The sequence below is a fragment of the Fukomys damarensis genome, unplaced genomic scaffold, assembly GCF_012274545.1.
Source record: "Fukomys damarensis isolate Sample0158 unplaced genomic scaffold, DMR_v1.0_HiC HiC_scaffold_23, whole genome shotgun sequence".
Lineage (NCBI taxonomy): Eukaryota > Metazoa > Chordata > Mammalia > Rodentia > Bathyergidae > Fukomys > Fukomys damarensis.
Window position 1 is genome coordinate 50,658,703 of NW_022900935.1, and position 20,766 is coordinate 50,679,468.

Genomic DNA, 20,766 nt, shown 5'->3' on the forward strand with positions numbered 1-20,766 from the left:
CCCGGAGAGACACCACCCGCTGGATGCGAGGGGCCCTGGACCTTTGGGGTGCTTTGTGTTTGCTCGGTCCACGGGACAGTGAGAGGAAGTCAGTGTGACGCTGTTCTCCAAACCTGTGTTTTGAAAGCAGCCGTGAACGGAATCGTGCACGACGTGGACGAGCTTGGCGCCGGGATCCGGCTGGTGAGCCTGCTGGTGGACCGGGCCGGGCTGTACAAGATGAGCCGCCTCTACATCACTCCCGACGGCTTCTTCTTCCGAGTCCACCTACTGGCCCTGGACTCCTCCAGCTGCAGTAAGCCCTGTCCAGAGTTTAAACCCGGTAATGAAACTGCCCTAAATAACCTCTTCTTGGATTATTACTTTGTGTCAGCGTTTGGAACCTGGGTGCCGGAGGAGTGCAGCTGCGGTTGGTGGCCATTGCACTGTTTGGGGGCGTTCGGCGCAGAACGGGGTCCGGAGCTCAGGTATCCCGGCCCCTCCCCGAGGTGAGATCGGCAGGGATTGGCACGCAGCAGGCGCTCAGCGAGTTTCGTGGCGCGAACGCCGCACGTTGCCAGGGTAAATCAGGGCTTCGGTACCGAAACCGAGAAGCCCTTTTGTGGCTCGCGGGTGAATATCTGCTCGACTCTTCTAGATTAGGACCTCTGTTCTGTAACGTTGCCTGTGGGTTGTTTCGGTATGTGTGGCAAGACGATTTGAGTTCAGGCATGTCTTAAGGTTCTCACGTATGTCTCCTGGCACTTCAGTGACACTGTTTTTGGTTACTTTATTCAGGCAGCAGGTACATTGTGATGGGTCACATCTACCACAAGAGACGCCAGCTCCCCACAGCTCTGCTCCAGGTCCTGAGAGGGCGCCTGCGTCCAGGAGACGGACTGGTCAGGAGCAGCAGCAGCTATGTCAAAAGGTTTAACAGGAAAAGGGACCGGCAGGTTCAAGGTGCAGTTCACACCCAGTGCGCCTGAAACACTCCGTCCTGGCACGGAAGGATCGCAAGACTTGGAATTCAGCGATAAGACCAGAAGGGTTTATACTCATGTAATGGGGTCTTCCTTTAAAACTGGGCTCACAGCTCCGTTATGAACAACCTGTACAGTTCCAACTCTAATCTCGATGTCACTTTTTTTGAATCTACAAGATGCTTCTTAAATGGCATGTTCCTGAGCTCAGTGGCAGTTACTGAACTGTACTGCCTGGCAGAGTGACTCACGCAGCTCAGATCACTTGACCTGTCCAGTGAACAGATCACTGCTTCACGTTAAATTTTTAAATTATTTTAATTTAACACATTCTTCAGTAGAGAGTTCACAAAAATTTTTGAGTTTAAATATACAACTTTGAATAGTTTATATCAGGATCAAACCACACTTTATATTTAAACCATCACATTTTAAATTCTGTACATAATAAGCACACTAGTCAAAAGATATTTACATAAGAAATATCATTTAGACCAAACACTAAGGTCAGTGCCCAGGACAACTATTAAAAATTTACATTTAAAGAGTACCAAAGGGCTTAATTCAAGCAAAAGATTTTTCAAAGTGTTCCTGATGTACCAAAATGTAAGATATTTTCATACTTTCCTGCTTCTAATAACTTGTGTTTTGTGTCAACCTAGCAGTGTATTTCAATGCTAAACATACTGTGGGTGTATCTGATGTCATTTTTCTATTAAGACCAAGTATCATGTTTGTATTTGTAAAAGCAGTAAACCTTGCTTTGAAATTAGATCTTGGATGCATTTTGTCTCACTGAACCTAAAGATTTGAGAAAAGGCTTTTCTCAAACATGCGCCCCATACTTGAGTTCACAAAGATGTCACAATTTTTCAGATTAAGCTGTACTTCAGTGGATTTTTTTGGTCCTGGGAATCAAACTCAGGATCTTGTGCTTGCAAGGCAGGTGCAGCACCACTGAGCTAAATCCCTGGCACTGTAGTTCAGTTAATCAGAAGCACCATGAACAGAGACACCAAGAATTTGTGATTACTGTTTTTTTGGGGGGGCACTGGGGGATGGGACTTGGGACCTTGCACTTGCGAGGCAGGCGGCAGCATCACTGAGCTAAATCCCTGGCCCCAGAATTTGTGAATATTATCAAAAGACAGTAAGCAGCCCATTTGGAGTTGTGGTGAGGGGCTCTGGGAGCTCACAATGTGTCTTCAGTTACAAATGGAACACAGAAGCATGTGTCTAAGGACGTTCAGGGTGAGGCACAACAATTGTCAGGAAAGCAAGTGGCAAGAGCGTAAGACATCGTAATGTGACCCTATTTCATCTTTTGCCTCAAGCATGGAGGGTAAAGTTGAGAAGTTTTATTCTCTAGCAGACCATTTCTAAAGGACTCATCTAATGTTCCAGAAATTAGTTTTTCCTAAATTTATTTCTCATGTGCAAGGTCTCAAACACTGGTACCAAAGAAGAGAGAGAGAGAGAGAGAGACAGAGAGAGAGAGAGAGAGAGAGAGAGAAAGAGGGAGGGAAAGAGGGAGGGAGGGAGAGACAGACAGAGAGGAGACAGAAGAGAGGAGAGGAGAGAGGGAAAGGGAGAGAGAGCGAGAGAGTATTACCAGTAATCTCAGCTACAAGGGAAGCCAAGGCAGGAGGATTCCAAGTTCAAGGCCAGTCTGGACAACTTACCGAGATCCGTTTCAAAATAAAAAGGGCTGGGGATGTAGCTCAGTGGTAGAATGCCCATCATGCTTTGAGGCCCTGGGTCTGAACCCCAGTAGTGTTTGAAATTTTTTTTATAATCAGCTGTTGTTACATAAACTACTGGCAGAGTATACAGCTAATGAAGAGCTGTTTTCTTTTTTCCTTTTTTTTTTTTTTTTTTTTTTGTACTGGAGATCGAACTCAGGACCTTGTGCTTGCAAGGCAGATGGTGGCAGCACCAATGAGCTAAACCTCCATTTTTTATTTTGAAGTACGATCTTGCTAAGTCACCCAACCTGTGCTCACACACACACACACGAGCCATCTTGCTTCAGCCTCCCAGAGTGCTGAGATTACAGGTGTGCACCACCACGTACAGCTAGGGTTAAGACAAAATTAAGGCAGGCACAGAAGCACATGCTTGTGATTCCATCACTCTGGGAGGCTGAGCCAGGAGGATCCATTAAATCAGAGCCAAGTCTGGAAAACTTGGTGACACTTTTCAAAATATAAACTAAAAAGGGCTGGGGATATAACTTAGTGAAGGTCCTGGGTTCAACCCCCAGTCTCCCCGCAACCCTAAACATGAGGGCTGGGGATTTAGCTCAGCAGCACCTTACTTGTCTCGCAACTGCAGTGCAAAACCACAAGGTCCTGAGTTCAATCCCCAGCACACTTTCACACAAAAAAGGGGAAAGATGCCCTAGTCAGATTTTATTTAATTTTTTATTTTTGTTTTTTTGAGACAGGGTCTCACTATGTAGTTGAGACTGACCTGGAACTCACTGTGTAGCCCAGGCTGGTCTCAAACTCACAGCGATCCTCCTGCCTCAGCCTTCCGAGTGCTGGGATTACAGGCGTGCACCACCACACCCGGTTCTAGTAAGATTTTAAAGCATAGACTATAAATGGGTCTAGACACTTTCACATAAAGGTTGGATGTAGAATGGTTTGATAATAGTACTACTTGTGAAAAAATTTGAAACATTAAAAAATGCCAGAGTCCTGATATTTGTGATACTTGGAACTTACATGGTGACTACACATGGCCACAAACACATGCAGGGCAGGTTCTTAAACAACTGCCGGGATAAAGATGAACACCATTGTACAAATCCAGGTCTTGCCAGGGCATGGTGGCACATGCCTGTAATCCCAGCACTGAGTTCCAGGTCAGTCTCAACCACATAGTGAGACCCTGTCTCAAACAACCAACCAACCAACCAAACAACCAAACAAAACCAAAACACCAAATCCAGGTCTGCAAGGCAAGAACAGTCAGGCTCAAGTGAGGTAGAACAGAAGAGAGCTGAAGAAGTGAACAGAAGACAATGGAGAACAGACTGGTAATTTCAGACTGGGCAAAACAAAGCAAAGGAATGGGTAAGAAACCTCCTTTTCCTTTTTTGGGTGGGCGGGGGGCAAAACCAGGAATAGAACTCAGGACACTTGTGCTTGCCAGGTAGGTGCGGTGCCCCTGAGCTACATTCCTAGCTCAAAAAAAGCTCATTTTCAGTATTCAGGACCTTAGACACAATCTTTAATTCTACTGAATAGTTTAATGAGCAAATTCATTATAGTTTCAAATCCCTTTGTCTTACTTTCTTAGCACATGGATGTGTGCTGTAAAGATGAGACCTTTAGTGCCTATATAAACACATTAACAGTCCCTCAATAAAACTTTGTTGCCTTGAAGAGCAATTCACTAGCATCCCATCTTCTCATTAAAGCTGTCACTGCGTGCAGTAACACCATTTGCCACGGTTCATTCTCCAGAATCGTCTGGAAAGCATACATACATGAAAACACTGATTTGCCACCTACAGCACTTAGCCTCAATTTCAGTACACGTAAAATACAAGTTGGATAAAGCAGGACTTGATCATTTTATGGCTTTACATCTTTTTTTTTTTGGTACCGGGGATCTAACTCAGGACCTTGCACTTCTTCTGAGGCAGGTGGTGGAACCACTGAGCTAAATCCCCGGCCCTGGATTTGATCATTTGAAAAACACAGTTTAGCGGGCCAGGGATTTAGCTCAGTGGTTCCACCACCTGCCTCACAAGCTCAAGATCCTGAGTTCAATCCATGGTACAAACAAAATAGCTCAGTGGTTCCACCACCTGCCTCACAAGCTCAAGATCCTGAGTTCAATCCATGGTACAAACAAAAACAAAAACAAAAACAAAAACAAAAAAAACCCCAAAACAACAACAAAAAAACCACAACTTAGGGTTGGGTAAGATTTAGCTCAGTGGTGCCACCTGCTGTGCAAACACAAGGACCCAAATTGGATCCCCAGTACTAACCACCCCACAAAAACCAAAACAAGACAAGCAAAAAAACACAGCTTACTTCTTTAGCTGAATTTGGTTCAAACTGGATCAAGTGGTGTGATCTTCTGGGCAATATTTTTTGGTATCTCATTCTAAGTATCTATAATTCCTTCACTATTTCAGATTATTAAAAGCATTCATTCCTCAGCTAATCCTTTCTCCCAGAAGTGTCCCAAAGCCATTATTTTGCCCATGAGATATTCTCATTTTAAGGCCAAGAAGCCCAAGACTTCTAGGGAAGAGCCTCAATCGCAGAAGACTGAATGCTGTAGAGCTCTAGCCATCGTGAATCTGCAGGTGTGTGGAGATTTTAAAAGGGTCCCAGGTTGGCTCTGTAATGTCAGAAACACAACAAAGAAGCCAGGAGTTTGCCTAATAGAAATGAATAGAAATAGGGAAAGAACTTTTATTCGTAGATTCTAGAAGGTAGGTTACAAACAAGAGCACATCTCAAGGTCTAACACTCCAGGCCACTTGTAGTATAAAAAGGTAATTAAATGTTCCCGTTAGAAAATATTTCCAAAATTTACACAATTTTTTAAAAAACCTACTGCAGGTTAAATACAAACCCTGCAGAATTTGGCTAGGAAAAAAAGCCTTATCAATATTAAGAAAATAGTTTTTATGATCTCAAGGATTGTGAACTTAGCCGATAAAGCATAACAAACACTGAAAATACTTTAGCCTAAGAAATCTATTTACGCAAGTTAAGTATATTTACAGGCCCAAAGACTGGAGTAGAAACATCCTCATAGTATCACGAATGTGCATTATACCACTTGGATTACTGAAAGCAAAATAGCTTAATATCTTATTGAATAGGAGCTTGTCAAAGGATACTAATAGAAAAGCAGCTTTTGAAATAAGAATGTTTTTCAAAAATTACTTTTGAAAGACTAAAGCTCTATAGTTGATAAAAACTATAAAATGTTTTTATGTATTTCTAGGGTGATAACAGTTGCAAAAAATGTCATACCATTTAAATACACATATGAAATTAACATCTTCCTGGTCTCAGGATTTACATAAAATTTATCTAGTTTGTACAATATGACAATGCCAACAGCTTCAGAAAATAACCAACCATTGTTTCATTAGAAACTGCACCAAATCCAATGTCAAATACATTATTTTATTTTTCTAGGATGAAATGTCCTATTAAGGTACAAAAAGAATTACTGTTTAGAATTTGCCACAATTTGTTAAAAACATAGCAATCTACTGCCTACAGCTAGGAAAGTTCTTGCCGTAACAAGTTTTAAATGAGTAAACCCATTTATATTTATATATATGAATAAGTCGTACAGAAATACTGTGATGTGATGAGATGCAGAATCATTATAATTTGTTAAAATGTAGAATTCTTGCAGCAGCACAGTGCATACAATATGTAACATTTTTTTAAAAACTAAAGGACAAAATAACCTGTATTTAACTACTTCCATTTTAATATTTTAAGCAAAAACTTTGTTTCCATATTGAGCAATTAGTCTTTTTAGTTTGTAAGCATAGGTTTAAGTGACATCTTTATGTACAAAAAGGAATGGGCTCCATTACATAAAATTAACCCAGACAGAAGAACCTACACACCTGAGCCTGTAATAAGAAAGAATTAGGAACTATAGCAACATCTTTCTTTTTAGAAACTAAGGTCTGGGAAAGGTTTTGCATAGCAGGACAACACTGAACAGAAGGAAACTTTTAAAAAACAATTAGGTGAATTTCAGAACTTGGTAGGCCAAAGCTGATATGAATTAGTGCAAAATCTAGGGAAATTTTTGCAAAGCTGCTTAATCTAACTGTGGCAGATCTCAGAGAAGCCATTATTGCAACACAGTAATACAATGTGGACAGTTAGAACACCAAAAGGAAAACCACGCAAAATACACCTTCCTTTGCTGTTTCCTTTGTCTCCCCACTGTTTATGCTACTAGGATGAAAACTAATCCAACCAAGAAAAAATTCACAGAGGATGAGATAATCTTAAAAATGTCCTTCATACGAATTCAGTAGCTGTCCTAACTGTTCATCTGCCTAGAATCCCAGAAAGTACAACTGAGGGCGATGTGACTGTGTTCTACTACCATCATCACTGGTTCCATCAATCGATCAACCAATGTAACAGCGTTAGCATCCCTGGAGATTTTTGCTGACGTGGTAACAATGGACTGGGAATTATACTACAAAGGGCCACTACTGTCCTGAAAAATCCGGGTCTGATCAGACCCTTCTGCCTTTTAGCCCGGGAACCCCCTCCCTTCCCCACAGAGGCTGACAGATAACCATTAGCGCACAAAGACACCTCCATCTGTGGGAGAAAAATTATCTCCATTTATTTTGTTTCATATACATCCATAGTTGAATTTTAATACAAAAAGAAAAAAATTAGAATCTGACAAATGTTTACAAACAAGATACCTTCAAATAGATTTTGTCATTTTAGCCTGGTGCAGAGGAAAAGACAACTGTACTGATATATTCAAGGCAACAGAGTCTGTACTCCAGGATCGCTTAGCCCAACCTTTCTGCAAGCTTAATTTTTGTCTACCACGAACAATAAACTCATTGTTGATTCCCAGTTGTGTGTGTGTGTGCACGTGTGTACATAGCAGCTCCTTTCATAGAAAGAAAAGACATCTAGAGGTCATCTTGTATTTTACCTACAGGAATCATGATAAGATACAGGATGGATTACATGTAACTGAGGCTGGATTTTATAAGAAAAAATAATTAGCTGACAAATGAGGGCAGCAATAAAAAAGCGTCTTTTTTGCAACAATAAATAAATACAGTCAAAAGTTTTCTGTGAGACTCTAAACCAGCTTCTTCACTGAAGAGCAGACGTGGCATTTCCATGGAGTTACACTTGACCCCATAGTATCTTTTTTCTTGCTTTTTCTTTTTTTTTTCAATAAACAAAGTTTTCCCGCTTCTGCCACAATAGTAAAACCATTTGATCTTGAGAGATAATGGTGTCGTTGACTTTGCTTTTCCCTTGTCCGTTGGACAAAATTGGCCAAGAATATATTTAGACTGTTATGACCAATAAAAATGAAGTTTAGGTCAAGTCTTGTCAGGATAACCTGACTAAAAACATCTGGCTCCTTAATTTAAAATAGTTCAGACAACCAGATTCTTGCTGTATTTTATGTTAACACGCTGAACTTTAAGAAGCTGTAGACTGCAGTTTGTTGTTATGAGACCTACAGAATACAGAAAAAAGGGAACAATTAAGCACCCTTCATTTTTTAAAACAACGATGCTTTATGTGGATGCCAAGGTCAGCCAGTCTGGGGGGAAGCAGCCATGTTCTTTCATTCATCCTTGGCAAGCAAATCTAAGAGAACAATTAAATTTTTAGCTTAAAATGTTAAACCTTTTCACTGTACACTAACATGATAGATCACTGGAAAAAAACCAGTATTTAAAAAAAAAAATATATATATGTTTGTCCAATAAAGATTACAACATTCCTAACCAACGGGACAAGTATGTTTGTCCAATAAAGATTACAACATTCCTAACCAACGGGACAAGTAGAGACATTTACAGAAGCATTACCACTGCATAAAAGATGTGCACCTGTTTATTTACAGTGATTTGGGAAATATGAAGGGAAACATTATATTAAAAGAGGAATAACAATATTAAAAGAACATTTTTATATTAAAGCCCAAGAAACTCTTTCTAGTTTCACAGTTTTATTCACAACTTTCATTAGTAAACCAAATTACTGTACAGTTATCAGGACTAAGTCAAAATACTTTATATTGTAGTAGTAGATAAATACAGTATTGCAAGAGTATACAATTTTTAAATATATTGTTCAACATGGCTGCTATAATAAATTTTCTGCCAATATACATCTTTTTAACATTAAATTTATATTAACTAATCTTAGTTTTTTTGGGGGGGACAATTTTGAATGAGATAACCATGTGGTATAATAAACAGTGACCCCAATATCCAGTTCTGATTCCAGTTAAAAATTCAGACTAAAGATATCACAATCTGTAAAAGAAAGAATATGGATGGTATAAATGATGAATCTTAACAAAATACAGTAATGAAAATAATGTACAAACAATACTGGAGATCATAAATTAAAAATGGGGAAATATGGCAAAGGAAATAACTAGTTTCAGTGACTGGCTATTTAATGTTTCATTCTGCCTTAAACCTGGAAATATCAGACATTCTCTAAAAAGTCAAGGAGATGCTTTTTTTTTTTTGGTACCAGAGACTGAACTCAGGACCTTGTGCTTGCGAGGCAGGCAGCCGAACCACTGAGAAAAATCCCCAGCCCCAGGGAGTTGCTTTTATGTAACTCCTGCCACTGCGATTTATTTAAGCACAATTGAGCAAACGTCTCTGTTTATCTTCCATGTTCTTGGAATGAAAATTATAGAAACTTGAGTATATAAGAAGCTACATAAAATAGGTGGCAAGAAGTCCTAAGTGGCTTCTTTGGCCTGGGGGTGTAGCACTGAGACTCCTTAGCACACAAGAGATCCAGTGTTCAATCCCCAGCAGTAACCGCAGTCCCCAGAGCGTGAAGTGGCCAGTCTGGTGCACAGACCCAGCGGCTGGGCCCCCGCCTCCCTTCTCAAATTCCTTTGTCTTGCGCAAGCCCTAGGAACGACAGAGGGTTTTCCTTGCTTTCATCAGCAGCTGCCACCACTCACCCTTGGCACAAATCAGAAAGTGCAAAGCGACATGTAGTGAGAGAGTGTGTGCTTGTGTCTTTTTTCATTCAACCTAAAGTCCAGGACCCCTGAGATCAAGTATTTTCACTTTCAGTTTTTTGGACAGATTTCTTATACTGTCATTTCTTGTTTTACCAATTTTAAGTTGTTTAAACCCTGCTGTGGCAAATGAAAACTGGGCTCATTTGACTATTTTCCCACCTCTCATTTTTGAGTTACAGTTTTATTTCCTTATAACTTAAAATTATGTTTTTATGCTTTGTCTACAAGTTGATTCTAAAAACTGAAGATTGATGTTATTGATGTAACAATGTAAAATTTTTCTCCATAGCACCTAAGAAGGAATTTATGTATACCTTTTTACTTTTTGTGGAGTTTGTCTTTTGTTTTTGTTTTTGGTACTGGGGATCAAACTTGGAACCTTGTGCTTGCGAGGCAGGTGGCAGAACCACTGAGGTAAATCCCCGGCTCAAGTTTGTCTTTTCTGATTCCTTGAGCTCGTTGGTTTAATCACTGTCTTATGTTTTTCCATATTAACCAAATCACCTAATGTAAGAATCACTGTGCTTTAGGAGAACTTCTGCTTCCACTCCAATTTGGAGAGCCCACTGGTAGGACCGCTCTATAAATGTAACCCCAGGTGAGTGCAATTTTCATTACTTTTTGCTTCCTGGACCTAAGGTCTTATTTCTCTATTTGCTTCCTTATTTTTGCTACAGCACATATCTTATGACAACTTGCCAAGAAAGGATGACCTTTCCTTACATTCAAAAACTTAAGTGCCTCTACACTTGTTTGGCTTTATGCAGATATTCAGCTGAGAAAAAAAACTTTCCCTGAACACGTGGAGCGTTCCACTGAGCTACACCCCTGGTCCCGAACATCCATTCTTACACCTGGTGTGGAATTCCTTAGAAACACACAGAGGCCCAGGCCCCAACCTAGCCAAAGTCTACCCAATCTGAATGCCTCTGGATAAGTGAACTCATGGGTTGGTGGACTGGGTATGGTGAGTAATTAATTCAAGGTTAAAGAATGATGGTAATTATCACAGAAAAGGAAACCAGGCTTTTATGAGAAGAAAGAAAATCATGGATTTGAGAAGGGGGCTCAAGTTCAGAAACAGAAGGGCACAAAGGTCACAGTAACTACACTTCATGCAAAGTTACTCAGTACTTTGATATCACCAGATATCCAAGGAAAAGGCCTATGCATTTATAGTCTGGCTTTGCCTACAGAACATGTACACAGAAAAACAGACACTTTACAACTTCAAAGACAGAGCACACTGGAATCAATGTGAAGTACCTAAATCCCCTCCTTTCTGGTCTCCCCCCAAGGGTGGCCATCCTCCATTTCTTCATCCCCTACAGGATGCAAACTGAAGGAGGCAAGAGGTCTCGCTGCTGGTGTCCATGCACCACAGCACTTCAGACAGCACCTGGCCTGTGCGAGCGTTCAACAGGGGCTCTCGGAATTTTAAAAAAGGATTTAAATTCTAAGACAAAGGCCTGGCAAAAGCAGACCCAGTAACTCCTCATTAGTGAGCCTCTCTCCACTCGTCCCTGTTAGTACATCATAATACCAGTCTTAAATTTCTGGTTCAGATTTACCACATACTTCACTGTCTGATTCCTCAGATAAGACAGGGAAAGTTTAAGGAGCAAAATTAATTCAGAACATTGAACACATTTGCTCACCTGCTAGCCTTGAATCCTTTCAATTTCTGTACAAAGAATGATTCAAGAACTTCTGCACACTGGTAAAAAGGGGAGTCACTTGGATTGTAGTAACGACAGTTATCAAAAATTTTGGTCATATCTGCCACAAATTCTGTCAGCTTTTCATAATATCGCCTTTGTACTCTTTCTTCCATGGTGGCAAGGTCTTAAAAACACAAAATGTAAAACATTTTCAGAGCTTTAATGTTTTCCAGTAAATACATCCTGCAATTTTGACTATTATACGTATTTACAGTCCTGGAACCACGCGCCTTTACCACTGGAGACTCATGTACTTCATGAAGAACATACTATCACTTTTCCTACTTTTTTTTGGTACCAGGGATCGAACTCAGGACCTTGCGCTTGCGAGGCAGGCGGTGGCACCACTGAGCTAAATCCCCAGCCACAACTTTGTTTTGTATTTTAAAAATTTTTTTAAATTTTTATTTTTTTGGTACTGGGGATCAAACTCATGGGCAGGCACAGTGCCACTAAGCTAAACGCCCAGTCGCCACCTTTTTTTTTTGGTACCAGGGATTGAACTCGGGACCTTGTGCTTGCAAGGCAGGCAGCAGAACCACTGAGCTAAATCCCTGGCCCTGATAACTGATTTGTTAACAGGCTAGCGTTATAATTTTTAATTTTATTAATTTGGATATTGAAAAGTGTTTGACTTCGTGTATCTTCACTAGTTTGAATTTTTTCCGTGGGAGTCTCCTATTCATATACTTTGCTCACTTTTGTCTTGGAATAGTCATATTATTGTCATTGTTATTTAAGGGCAATTAATGTATTAACAATAATTTAAAGTTGTGGGGGGGTTACTGGGATGCAGCACAGGGGTGCTCTACCACTGAGGTTTATCTCTAGTCCTACTTATTAACTTTATTTAATAAAATAAATGAGGCCAGGCCTGAACGTGTAATCTTTCTGCCTCGGTCCCCCAAGTGTGGGACTATAGGTCTGCAATAGCTTGCCCAGCAAATTTAAGCTTTTATAGTGATTATTTTTGTTATACAGTAGTTGGTAGTGGTAAATGTTACACCTTACACCTTGGTGATATCTACATTTGTACATCAAACATATTACATTTGAAATATTTTCACAGACTAAAAAAAAATTACCCTTAAAAAAGTGATAATTCCCAGCTATTTATTTATTTGTTTTTGTTTTTTTTAAAGACAAGGTCTCACTATGTAGTTGAGACTGACCTGGAACTCACTATGTAGCCCAGGCTGGTCTCAAACTCACAGATCCTCCTGCCTCAGCCTCCCAAGTGCTGGGATTACAGGCGTGCGCCACCACGACCAGCAAGTTATTTATTTTTGCAATCCTGGGACTTGAATCCAGGGCCTCACACAAGGTAAGCAAGCACTGTACCACTGGGTTATATCCACAACTCCTTCAGTCTGAGTGCAGAAGAAAGGATATAGACATATACGTCCTACTAGTGGGAACTGATTCAGATTACTGAAGTATAATTTGAAAGTATTTTCTTTAAGCCAGAAATTCTAACTCTAGAAATTTTTTTCTAAGCAAACAAGTGCAGGTAGATGCCTGAACCAAAGATGTTCACTGCCATGTTGGCAGTACTAGCAAAAACTGCAAAGAAACTTTAAAAACTCTTTTAATGATTAAATAAATGAGTTAAATAAATAATGAGTTATAGTGTTCTAGTTTTATTCAATTAAAATTGTTGCATAGCATGGGTAAGGCCTGCATTCCATCCATAGCATACAAAACAAAATAACATAGGTCGATAACACACCTGATATGCTTGCAGGGGATTGCTTTTGGCACTGGTGATCAAACTGAGGACCTTGCGCTTGCAAGGAAGGCACGGCACCACTGAGGTAAATCCCTGGTCCTACTGTGGTTTTAACAAAAGCAGGGGGAAAAAAAAAAAAAGGCCCGGGGATTTGGCTTAGTGCTTCCAGAGTCTGCCTCACAAGCACAAGGACCAGAGCTCGATCCCCTGTACCAAAGAGGGGTGGGGGTGGGGGTGGTGGGCAGATTTAGCTCACTGGTTCCACCGCCTGCTTCAAAAGCAGAAGGTCCTAAATTCAATCCCTGCTACAAAAAAGAAGAAAGAGAGCCAGGGATTTAGCTCAGTGGTTCTGCTGCCTGCCTTGCAAGCACAAGGTCCTGAGTTCAATCCCTGGTACCGTACTAAACCAAACCAAACCAAACAAACAAACAAAAAAATCTAGCTTGTTAAGGAAAGGATTTTGAGGGGGGAAAAAAAAAGAAAAGAAAAGGATTTTGGGCTGGGGATGTACCTCAGAGGAACCATGCCTGCCTGGCAAGCACGAGGTCCTGAGTTTGATCCCTGTTACCGAAAAAAAGAAAAAAAAAAAAAAAAAAAAAGAATTTTGGTTAAAAAGTGCAGATATATTCAATTACTAAACCCTCTCTCTCTGTCTTTCTTTCTTTCTTTTTGGTACCAGGGATTGCTCAGGACCTTGCGCTTGCGAGGCAGGTGCAGATCCCCCTGAGCTACATCCCCAGCCCTGAAATCATTTTTTGAAGATGACCGAAACAGGGAAATATTTGCATTTACCACCCTGTCTCAATTTGCTTTTTCCATCTCAATTTTAATAAGCATAGGAGAATAGCAAAAATCACAGCTCTCTCTATGGAAGAGGCTTCTTGATTCAATGAAGAAAGGGTACTTCAGGCTTTTTTTTTTTTTTTTTGGAATGAAGGATTGAATTCAGGACCTCATGCTTGCCAGGCAGGTACGGTGCCACTGAGCTAAATCCCTGGCCAAGAAAAGGTAAAAGGTGCCTTTATCTTCTCTCTCTCTTTTTTTTTTTTTTTGATTTTGCTTTTTGGTACTGTGGATTGAACTCAGGACCCTTGTGTTTGTGAGGTAGGTGCAGTGCCACTGAGCTAAATTCCCAGCTTTTATCTTCTCTTTCTTTATTTCCTAAATTTTCTACAAAAGCATTATTATTATTATTATTTTTGTTTTATTATTTTTGGTACCAGGGATCGAACTCACGTAATTGTGCTTTCAAGGCAGGTGGTGGAACCACTGAGCTAAATCCCCAGCAACTGCATTATTTTTATCAGCAGAATTTATTAGTGTATTTTAACAAACAACCCCAGGTGTGAAGGGGACTATACAAATCTGAAACATGTACAGTTTATTCTTGGACACCAGGAGAATGAAGGTCCCATAACGACCTTTTCATCAGTGACGGTCCCCACATACAACAGGGTCCCAGAAGGCTGTCTCCACTCACACCAGTTAGCTGTGTGCAAGGACACTCTTACAATGTTCACACAATGAGGACATCGCCCAAGGGTGCCATTTCCAGAATGCAGCCTCATCTCCAAGAAACACTGGAGTGTGTGTTTTCAGTTTTAACTAAAACCTCATTTATTTCCTCTTCATGGTTCCTCCTCTTTTAAGTTGCCATCAAACAAAAACCCTACCCACCTAAAAATTGATAGCTTTAAAAGTAATTCCTCTTAGAGATATATTATCTTTAAATACAATCACTTATATCTATTTGCTCATTTAGAAGTTCAATGCGTTATCCATTGCATAATGGAGCTACTACCTATGTAACTGTTCATTTAATACAATCAGTTCTGGCTGTAATTTTTTTTTTTTTGGGTACCGGGGATCGAACTCAGCTCCTTGTGCTTGCAAGGCAAAGGCAGGCCACCGAACTGCTGAACTAAATCCCCGGCCCTATGGCTGTAATTTTTTAACAACTTTTTCCTGGGAAATAGGTCTATTTTCTCTTGGATCTCTACTGTGGATCCACTAACTTCACTCTCCTTTGGAAAAGATGAGGAAGAGCTGACGGAAGGATCAGAGAGTTAGACAGAACCCGACTGACTTACTGATTTCACGCATGCTTTTACAGAGCTGCATAGTGCTTCACTCCTATCATTTGATGTAGTTACTGTATGGATAGCTATTTCATTTCCATTGTTTTTGCAGTTATAAACACTATTACAAATAATACATACTTCTGCACATGTAAATCCTAAGAAATGACACTGTTGGGTTCAAGGGTGTGCACAAACTGTGATGCTCCCAATTTACCTGTTTAAGTGACAATACCAATTTAATTTATCCTACCACCAGCCTTGTCCTTGATATTCTCAGGATATATCAATTACATGGACAATAAATTATCTCTTCCTGACAGTGCTGAAAACACTTCATTTTCATCCCCAATACTTACCCATGGGCTCCTTAATAACGCCGTAATAATCTGGTGCGTCATTAGGGTCTACTGGCTCAAGGAAAGGCCAGGCCATCTTATGGGCCTATAATGAAGAACAAGTACCATTATTATTATTATGTTAGGTGGAAATACTACTTCTAGTTCAGTTCTCAATTGAGTTATCATATCAATAAACTCTTAAATTCCAAGTCAGTTTTACAGAGGTGAGATTCTTTTTTTTTTTTTTGGTACTGGGATCAAACTCGGGTCCTTGCACTTGCGAGGCAGGCGGCAGAACCACTGAGCTACATCCCTGGCTGAGATTCTTTTTTTTAAATCATTTCAATCTTACGTTTATTCTCTTGTGGAATGCTGTTATTATTACCATATGGTTGTCTAAGCTACTGAAATGTGACAAATGTCCACGTCTAAGTACTGCAGAACAGCATAACTATAAAGATTTCAAGGAAATAATTGAAATGTCTCACTGTACAGCTGAGGTCTGATGCTTTTTAAACTGATGCCTATGTGTATGGCCAGCCACAAACCTAGGGGAAGCTTATTATCTGTACGCTTATATACAAATATATCCCACATGTGTGTACGCACAAGCATGTATTCATTTATGTGAAAATTATAAAATTACACATACATACATGTACACGCTCATCTATACCCACCCTCACCATTGAGATCACTTTTGCAGCAGTAATTAATCAGCTTCATCCCCAATTATCACTGCTGTCCTATATAACTACATGATTTTCATACCAAGACGAGACACATTTTGGGTGCAGGATAGATGTTTGTGCATACAGATATATGTACTCATATATGTTTGTGTTTATAAAGGAACTATTTCTCCCATTACGCTTCTCATGCATTATTCCAATAAACAGTCTTCTCACCATAGTTTTGGAATTCTAAATCTATGTTTGGAAAACTGTTTTCAAAATTACAAAATGTATGTATGATCAAAGCCTACTGAATACATCTGTTCTTTAAATCTGGGTATATCCTAGCCAACAGACAAATTCTTCTCAGTGGCAACCACACCTGCGTCACAACTGCAAGGTCCTGAGTTCAATCCTTGGTACAAAAAAAAAGCAAAACACCCTCTTAATAGGATGTTATGGTAACGTTAACTCTACCGGTACCTGTCCTGTACTTAGAATAGCTAATATTATATCTTAACAGTTGACAAAATGATGTTAAAGACTTGAAAATCACTATGCATCTGCATTAAATATATAAAGGTTTTCACTAAGGGCCCGGTCCAGTTCACTGCCTAACATTTTTATGTTCCAAGACTAGTATCTTAGTCATTATTCTTATAGTCTTAAAGAGAGATGAAATGCTTTATATGAGATGATTTCTTTTCAAGCTCAGGACCTGGTACTTGTGAGGCAGGTGGTGGCACCACTGAGCTAGATCCCCGGCCATGTATGAGACAATTTCTGCTCTGATCACAGATCACATAAGATGAGCTCACCCTATGACAATGGTTCTCTAAGGCTGAAGACCATGGTGTGAGGTGTGCAGCCCTAGCTTAAGAGTCATGACAGCTGCACTCTGCTCCTCCACGATGACCTGCCTCACTTCTGTAGCTGGGCAGGCAGGTTCCAAGTGTGGAGTGGTTACCACGCTTAGGTAATGAGGTGGCAGGAATGTGATGTTAAACAACATTCAGCCAAATATTCAGATTCTGATTCTCTTCTCAGCTCTTCCAATTCTGTGATTTTGATTAAGACAGGAGAAAAGTTGCAGCTGAGTGCTCGTCCCGATTCTTTCTCTAACATTCCCCAATCTTGCAAACCATGTGCAACTATTTTTTATTTCTAATATAGAAGGGAATAACTAGGCTTTGATCATACTGTTGCTCAATCTATGGCCATGAGATAAAATCTTTAGAAACTTAAGTTTAAAAGAAAAGTGAGCCAGGCATGGTGGCGCATGCCTGTAATCCCAGCACTCGGGAGGGTGAGGCAGGAGGATCGCTGTGAGTCCGAGACCAGCCCGGGCTACATAGTGAGACCCTGTCTCAAAACCAAACAAACAAACAAAACAACAACAACAAAAAAGTGAGTCCTTTAACTGTTAACTGTCAGATGAACAGAATAAGTAGTGTGTGGAAACGCCATACTTCATGCCACTGGCATGTGAAAGGCTGACGTTTGTCAAGTCCTTCATCTCAAAAGCTGGAGTCAGCCAAGAACCAGATACTCAAAGAAGGGAAGTGCAAATCTTGGGGGTGTTTTCCAAAGTCGTGCAGGTTAATTTCACTTTCATACGACACAGTGGGCTCTCACCTGTAAGGAACGCAGCACCCTCTTCAAGCCCTCGTAATCTTTCTCTGTCAGTGGCGTGAGCACTGTCATGGCATCCTCTGTGGACTGGCACTGTGGACAGACATACTCATCAATGAGCTCTGCCTCACTCTGCAAGATGCCAACACAGCGCCCATGGTACCAATTCTGACACCGATCACAGCCAATATAAAATCTGTAAGATCCGAAATGGAAATGTGAATCCAAAACAGATGAGGTAATATCACTTATAATTTGCTTTAAGTAAAACATGCAACTAAAAATTTGCTAAAGCTGGGATGTAAAAGTTTTATTATTTTGGTTGTTTTAATACTTTTAAGATTGACATTCCAATGTGTTAATTTAGCATTTCTGATATTAAGAAGAAGCAGTAGAAATTTAAGAGTACTGTGTAATATTGGAAAACCAATTTGAAAATGTAAAACGTTTATTTGATTTTAAAGCTCAAAACAAAATGAAGCCAAAAATCTTTCAACTAGTACCATATCAAATGGGAGCTCAAAATCCTTTAAGCTAATAACAGTCCCAGAGCTTGTACCAAAATTAGTGTTTTTCTAACCTACAATAGAGCACTATTTCAAACACTGATAACACTGATAAAGTCCAAATGAGTGAGGCTATTTTAATCTCATTAATTTCTATGTTAAAATACTGAAGAATCAAATCTACCGTAAACCATATTTCCCCCCAGTGCATCTCAAGCATTCACTATGAAGCAACATAAATTTTGAAGGGGAGGTAAAGAGGGAAAAAGAGAAAAAAATGGAAAGGAATTTGTAATGTAAGTGTATAATATATGCAGAAAAATATCTTTCTTTTTATTTTAAAATAACCAGTCAGAGCAATTTGGCTTCCTACATTATTAAATATGATGCTCTTATCAGAACTCACTGTGACTCATCATAAGGTGTTCTGCAGATACAGTACAATTCCTCACTGCTGCCCTCTTGTGCCCGTTTACAATCATTACAGATGTACACATCCATTTTCTTAGCCTCCTTTTCTGTGATGCCAACACATTCTCCATGATACCAGTTAGTACAAAGATCACAGCCAATATAGAACCTAAAAGTATTCACAATGAAAATGACAATGTAATTGTCATTTTGAGCTGCACGGTACTTACATCTGTCTTTCCTGCCCTGATTCACAAGTAACTTTCTGCAATGAGTCAGCTAAACATCCTGAATCCAACCATGCTACTCCTGACAAACTACAGCATCTGATACTGTATCAAGTGTGGAAACATAAAGTCACTCACATCAATTTCAACAAATACACTGTTTAGTGAAATATGGATCTTTAAAAACATACTAGAATTTGAGAAAATAAACAACACACTGATGGTGATGTCTTCCTCTTAATGAATGTGTGCAAAACTATAACAGGCACAAAAACCAAAGCCAAAGAATCAAAGACTTACATCTGTCAAACCTATTCCACAGAAGCCATTTCAATATCAGGGCTATTTCTTAAGATAGGTTTGAAAATGTATCTCACAATTTAAATTTGAAAACAAAGCAAAGCACAAACACCGAATAGAAGTTAACACTACAAGAAACATGCAGGTCAGCCAGGTGCAGGAGATAAATGGTCAAAATATGATATGAAGAAGAAAACTAAGGAAAGTACATGTAGTAATTCAATCTCTGCCAAGCTTTCTAAATAGACATTGGAATTTAATCCTATTAAGACCCTCTCTCATGATGATTAAAACATGGGCCAATTTTTCAGTTCATAGAACATGTGTGGACAATGTGGAAAGTAGCCTGGTTGATTAACTAGAATCCTAAAGGAACTGCTTTGGTTCAAAACTAGATATACATGGTAGGGACAAAAACGTAAGGACAGTAATCTAAAACCCTGAAAGGTTCTGTATGTAGCAGCTAGCAAATGTGAGTGTGTGATTCCAAGTATCAGCAGTGTGGGTGTGTGATGGTAGGCAACCTAGAGCCTTTTGTAATACAGGCCCCCTAAAGGCAAAATCAGAAGCATCTCTGTTAATGAGTGTAGTGTATCTAAAAGCGCTGATACACAACGCATAGAAATGCCACGTCAGTCCCTGGGAGAGTTAATGTGAATCTCAAGGAAACCTGGATTTTTGGATGCTACTGGCACTTTGTCCTAGTGACATGTTTCTTGGTAGATTTGCCTAGAACAGTGATGGCGAACCTCTTAAGAGCTTTCAATAACAGCCAGCCAGCTGCAGCACATGTGCCAGAGGTTGGCCGCCACTGACCCAGAGCATTGCAAGTTGTCCTCATGCTACAGACTGACCTGCGTCATCAGTGTGAGGGAGCAATACATGGTCTGTACTTTAACATATTACCAGTCAATGGCTGTCACACAGGATTTCCTGTCAGGTGGGGACCTTCTGAGGTACTTTTGTACGCTGCCTCTTCTGGGTGGTGGGGTATATGTCCTGGAAGTAAGTGCAGCACTTGCATTGAATTCTGAGTCACTCTTAACTAGATTCCCAAACTGGGCTGGTTTGGTATGAGAGATTATAAAATATTCCTAAAAATACTAACTCCTTCCAAGTAGAATAAAAAGTAAATGAATCTGATATACTGAAAGGTTAATAATGGCAAACTGAAAAATATGAAATATCTACAAATTAATGAGGCAATCTCAATACAATGAGAAAAAGTACAGGTGTACCTCATTTTACAAAACTTTGATATTCTAAAGAAGTTCTGTGTGAAATTAATTTCTGTGATTTGAATGAATACTTTCAAAGGCCAAAGAAGCCTTATTATGCAAAGAAATTCAACAAGCAGTTCTTTTCATTTTATTTATTTATTTATTTATTTATTTATTTATTTAT

At 39.8% G+C, this 20,766-nt stretch overlaps 2 protein-coding genes across 16 annotated transcripts in view; one reads left to right on the forward strand and one right to left on the reverse strand.

Annotated features, from left to right (window-relative positions):
- Window positions 1-1,698, forward strand: part of CUNH17orf58 (chromosome unknown C17orf58 homolog) — a 4,432-nt gene extending 2,734 nt beyond the window's left edge. Inside the window, exons 3-4 of the mRNA XM_010616780.3 lie at window positions 1-322; window positions 778-1,698. Of these exons, the coding sequence (XP_010615082.2) occupies window positions 1-322; window positions 778-968 (513 nt within the window). The 3' untranslated portion in view covers window positions 969-1,698. The remainder of the gene's footprint in view (window positions 323-777) is intronic.
- A 4,727-nt stretch (window positions 1,699-6,425) lies between these two features.
- The window catches only part of Bptf (bromodomain PHD finger transcription factor), a 134,251-nt gene continuing 119,910 nt past the window's right edge, over window positions 6,426-20,766 (reverse strand). For 4 of the 15 annotated variants that reach the window (XM_019206422.2, XM_019206421.2, XM_019206415.2 and 1 more), the window contains 5 exons: window positions 18,831-19,004; window positions 17,922-18,114; window positions 15,631-15,715; window positions 11,402-11,588; window positions 9,013-9,627 (listed from right to left, as the gene is read on the reverse strand). In XM_019206422.2, coding sequence (XP_019061967.1) covers window positions 9,492-9,627; window positions 11,402-11,588; window positions 15,631-15,715; window positions 17,922-18,114; window positions 18,831-19,004 — 775 coding nt within the window. In that variant the 3' untranslated portion in view covers window positions 9,013-9,491. The other 11 variants (XM_019206423.2, XM_019206419.2, XM_033767842.1 and 8 more) reach the window with 9 other exon arrangements.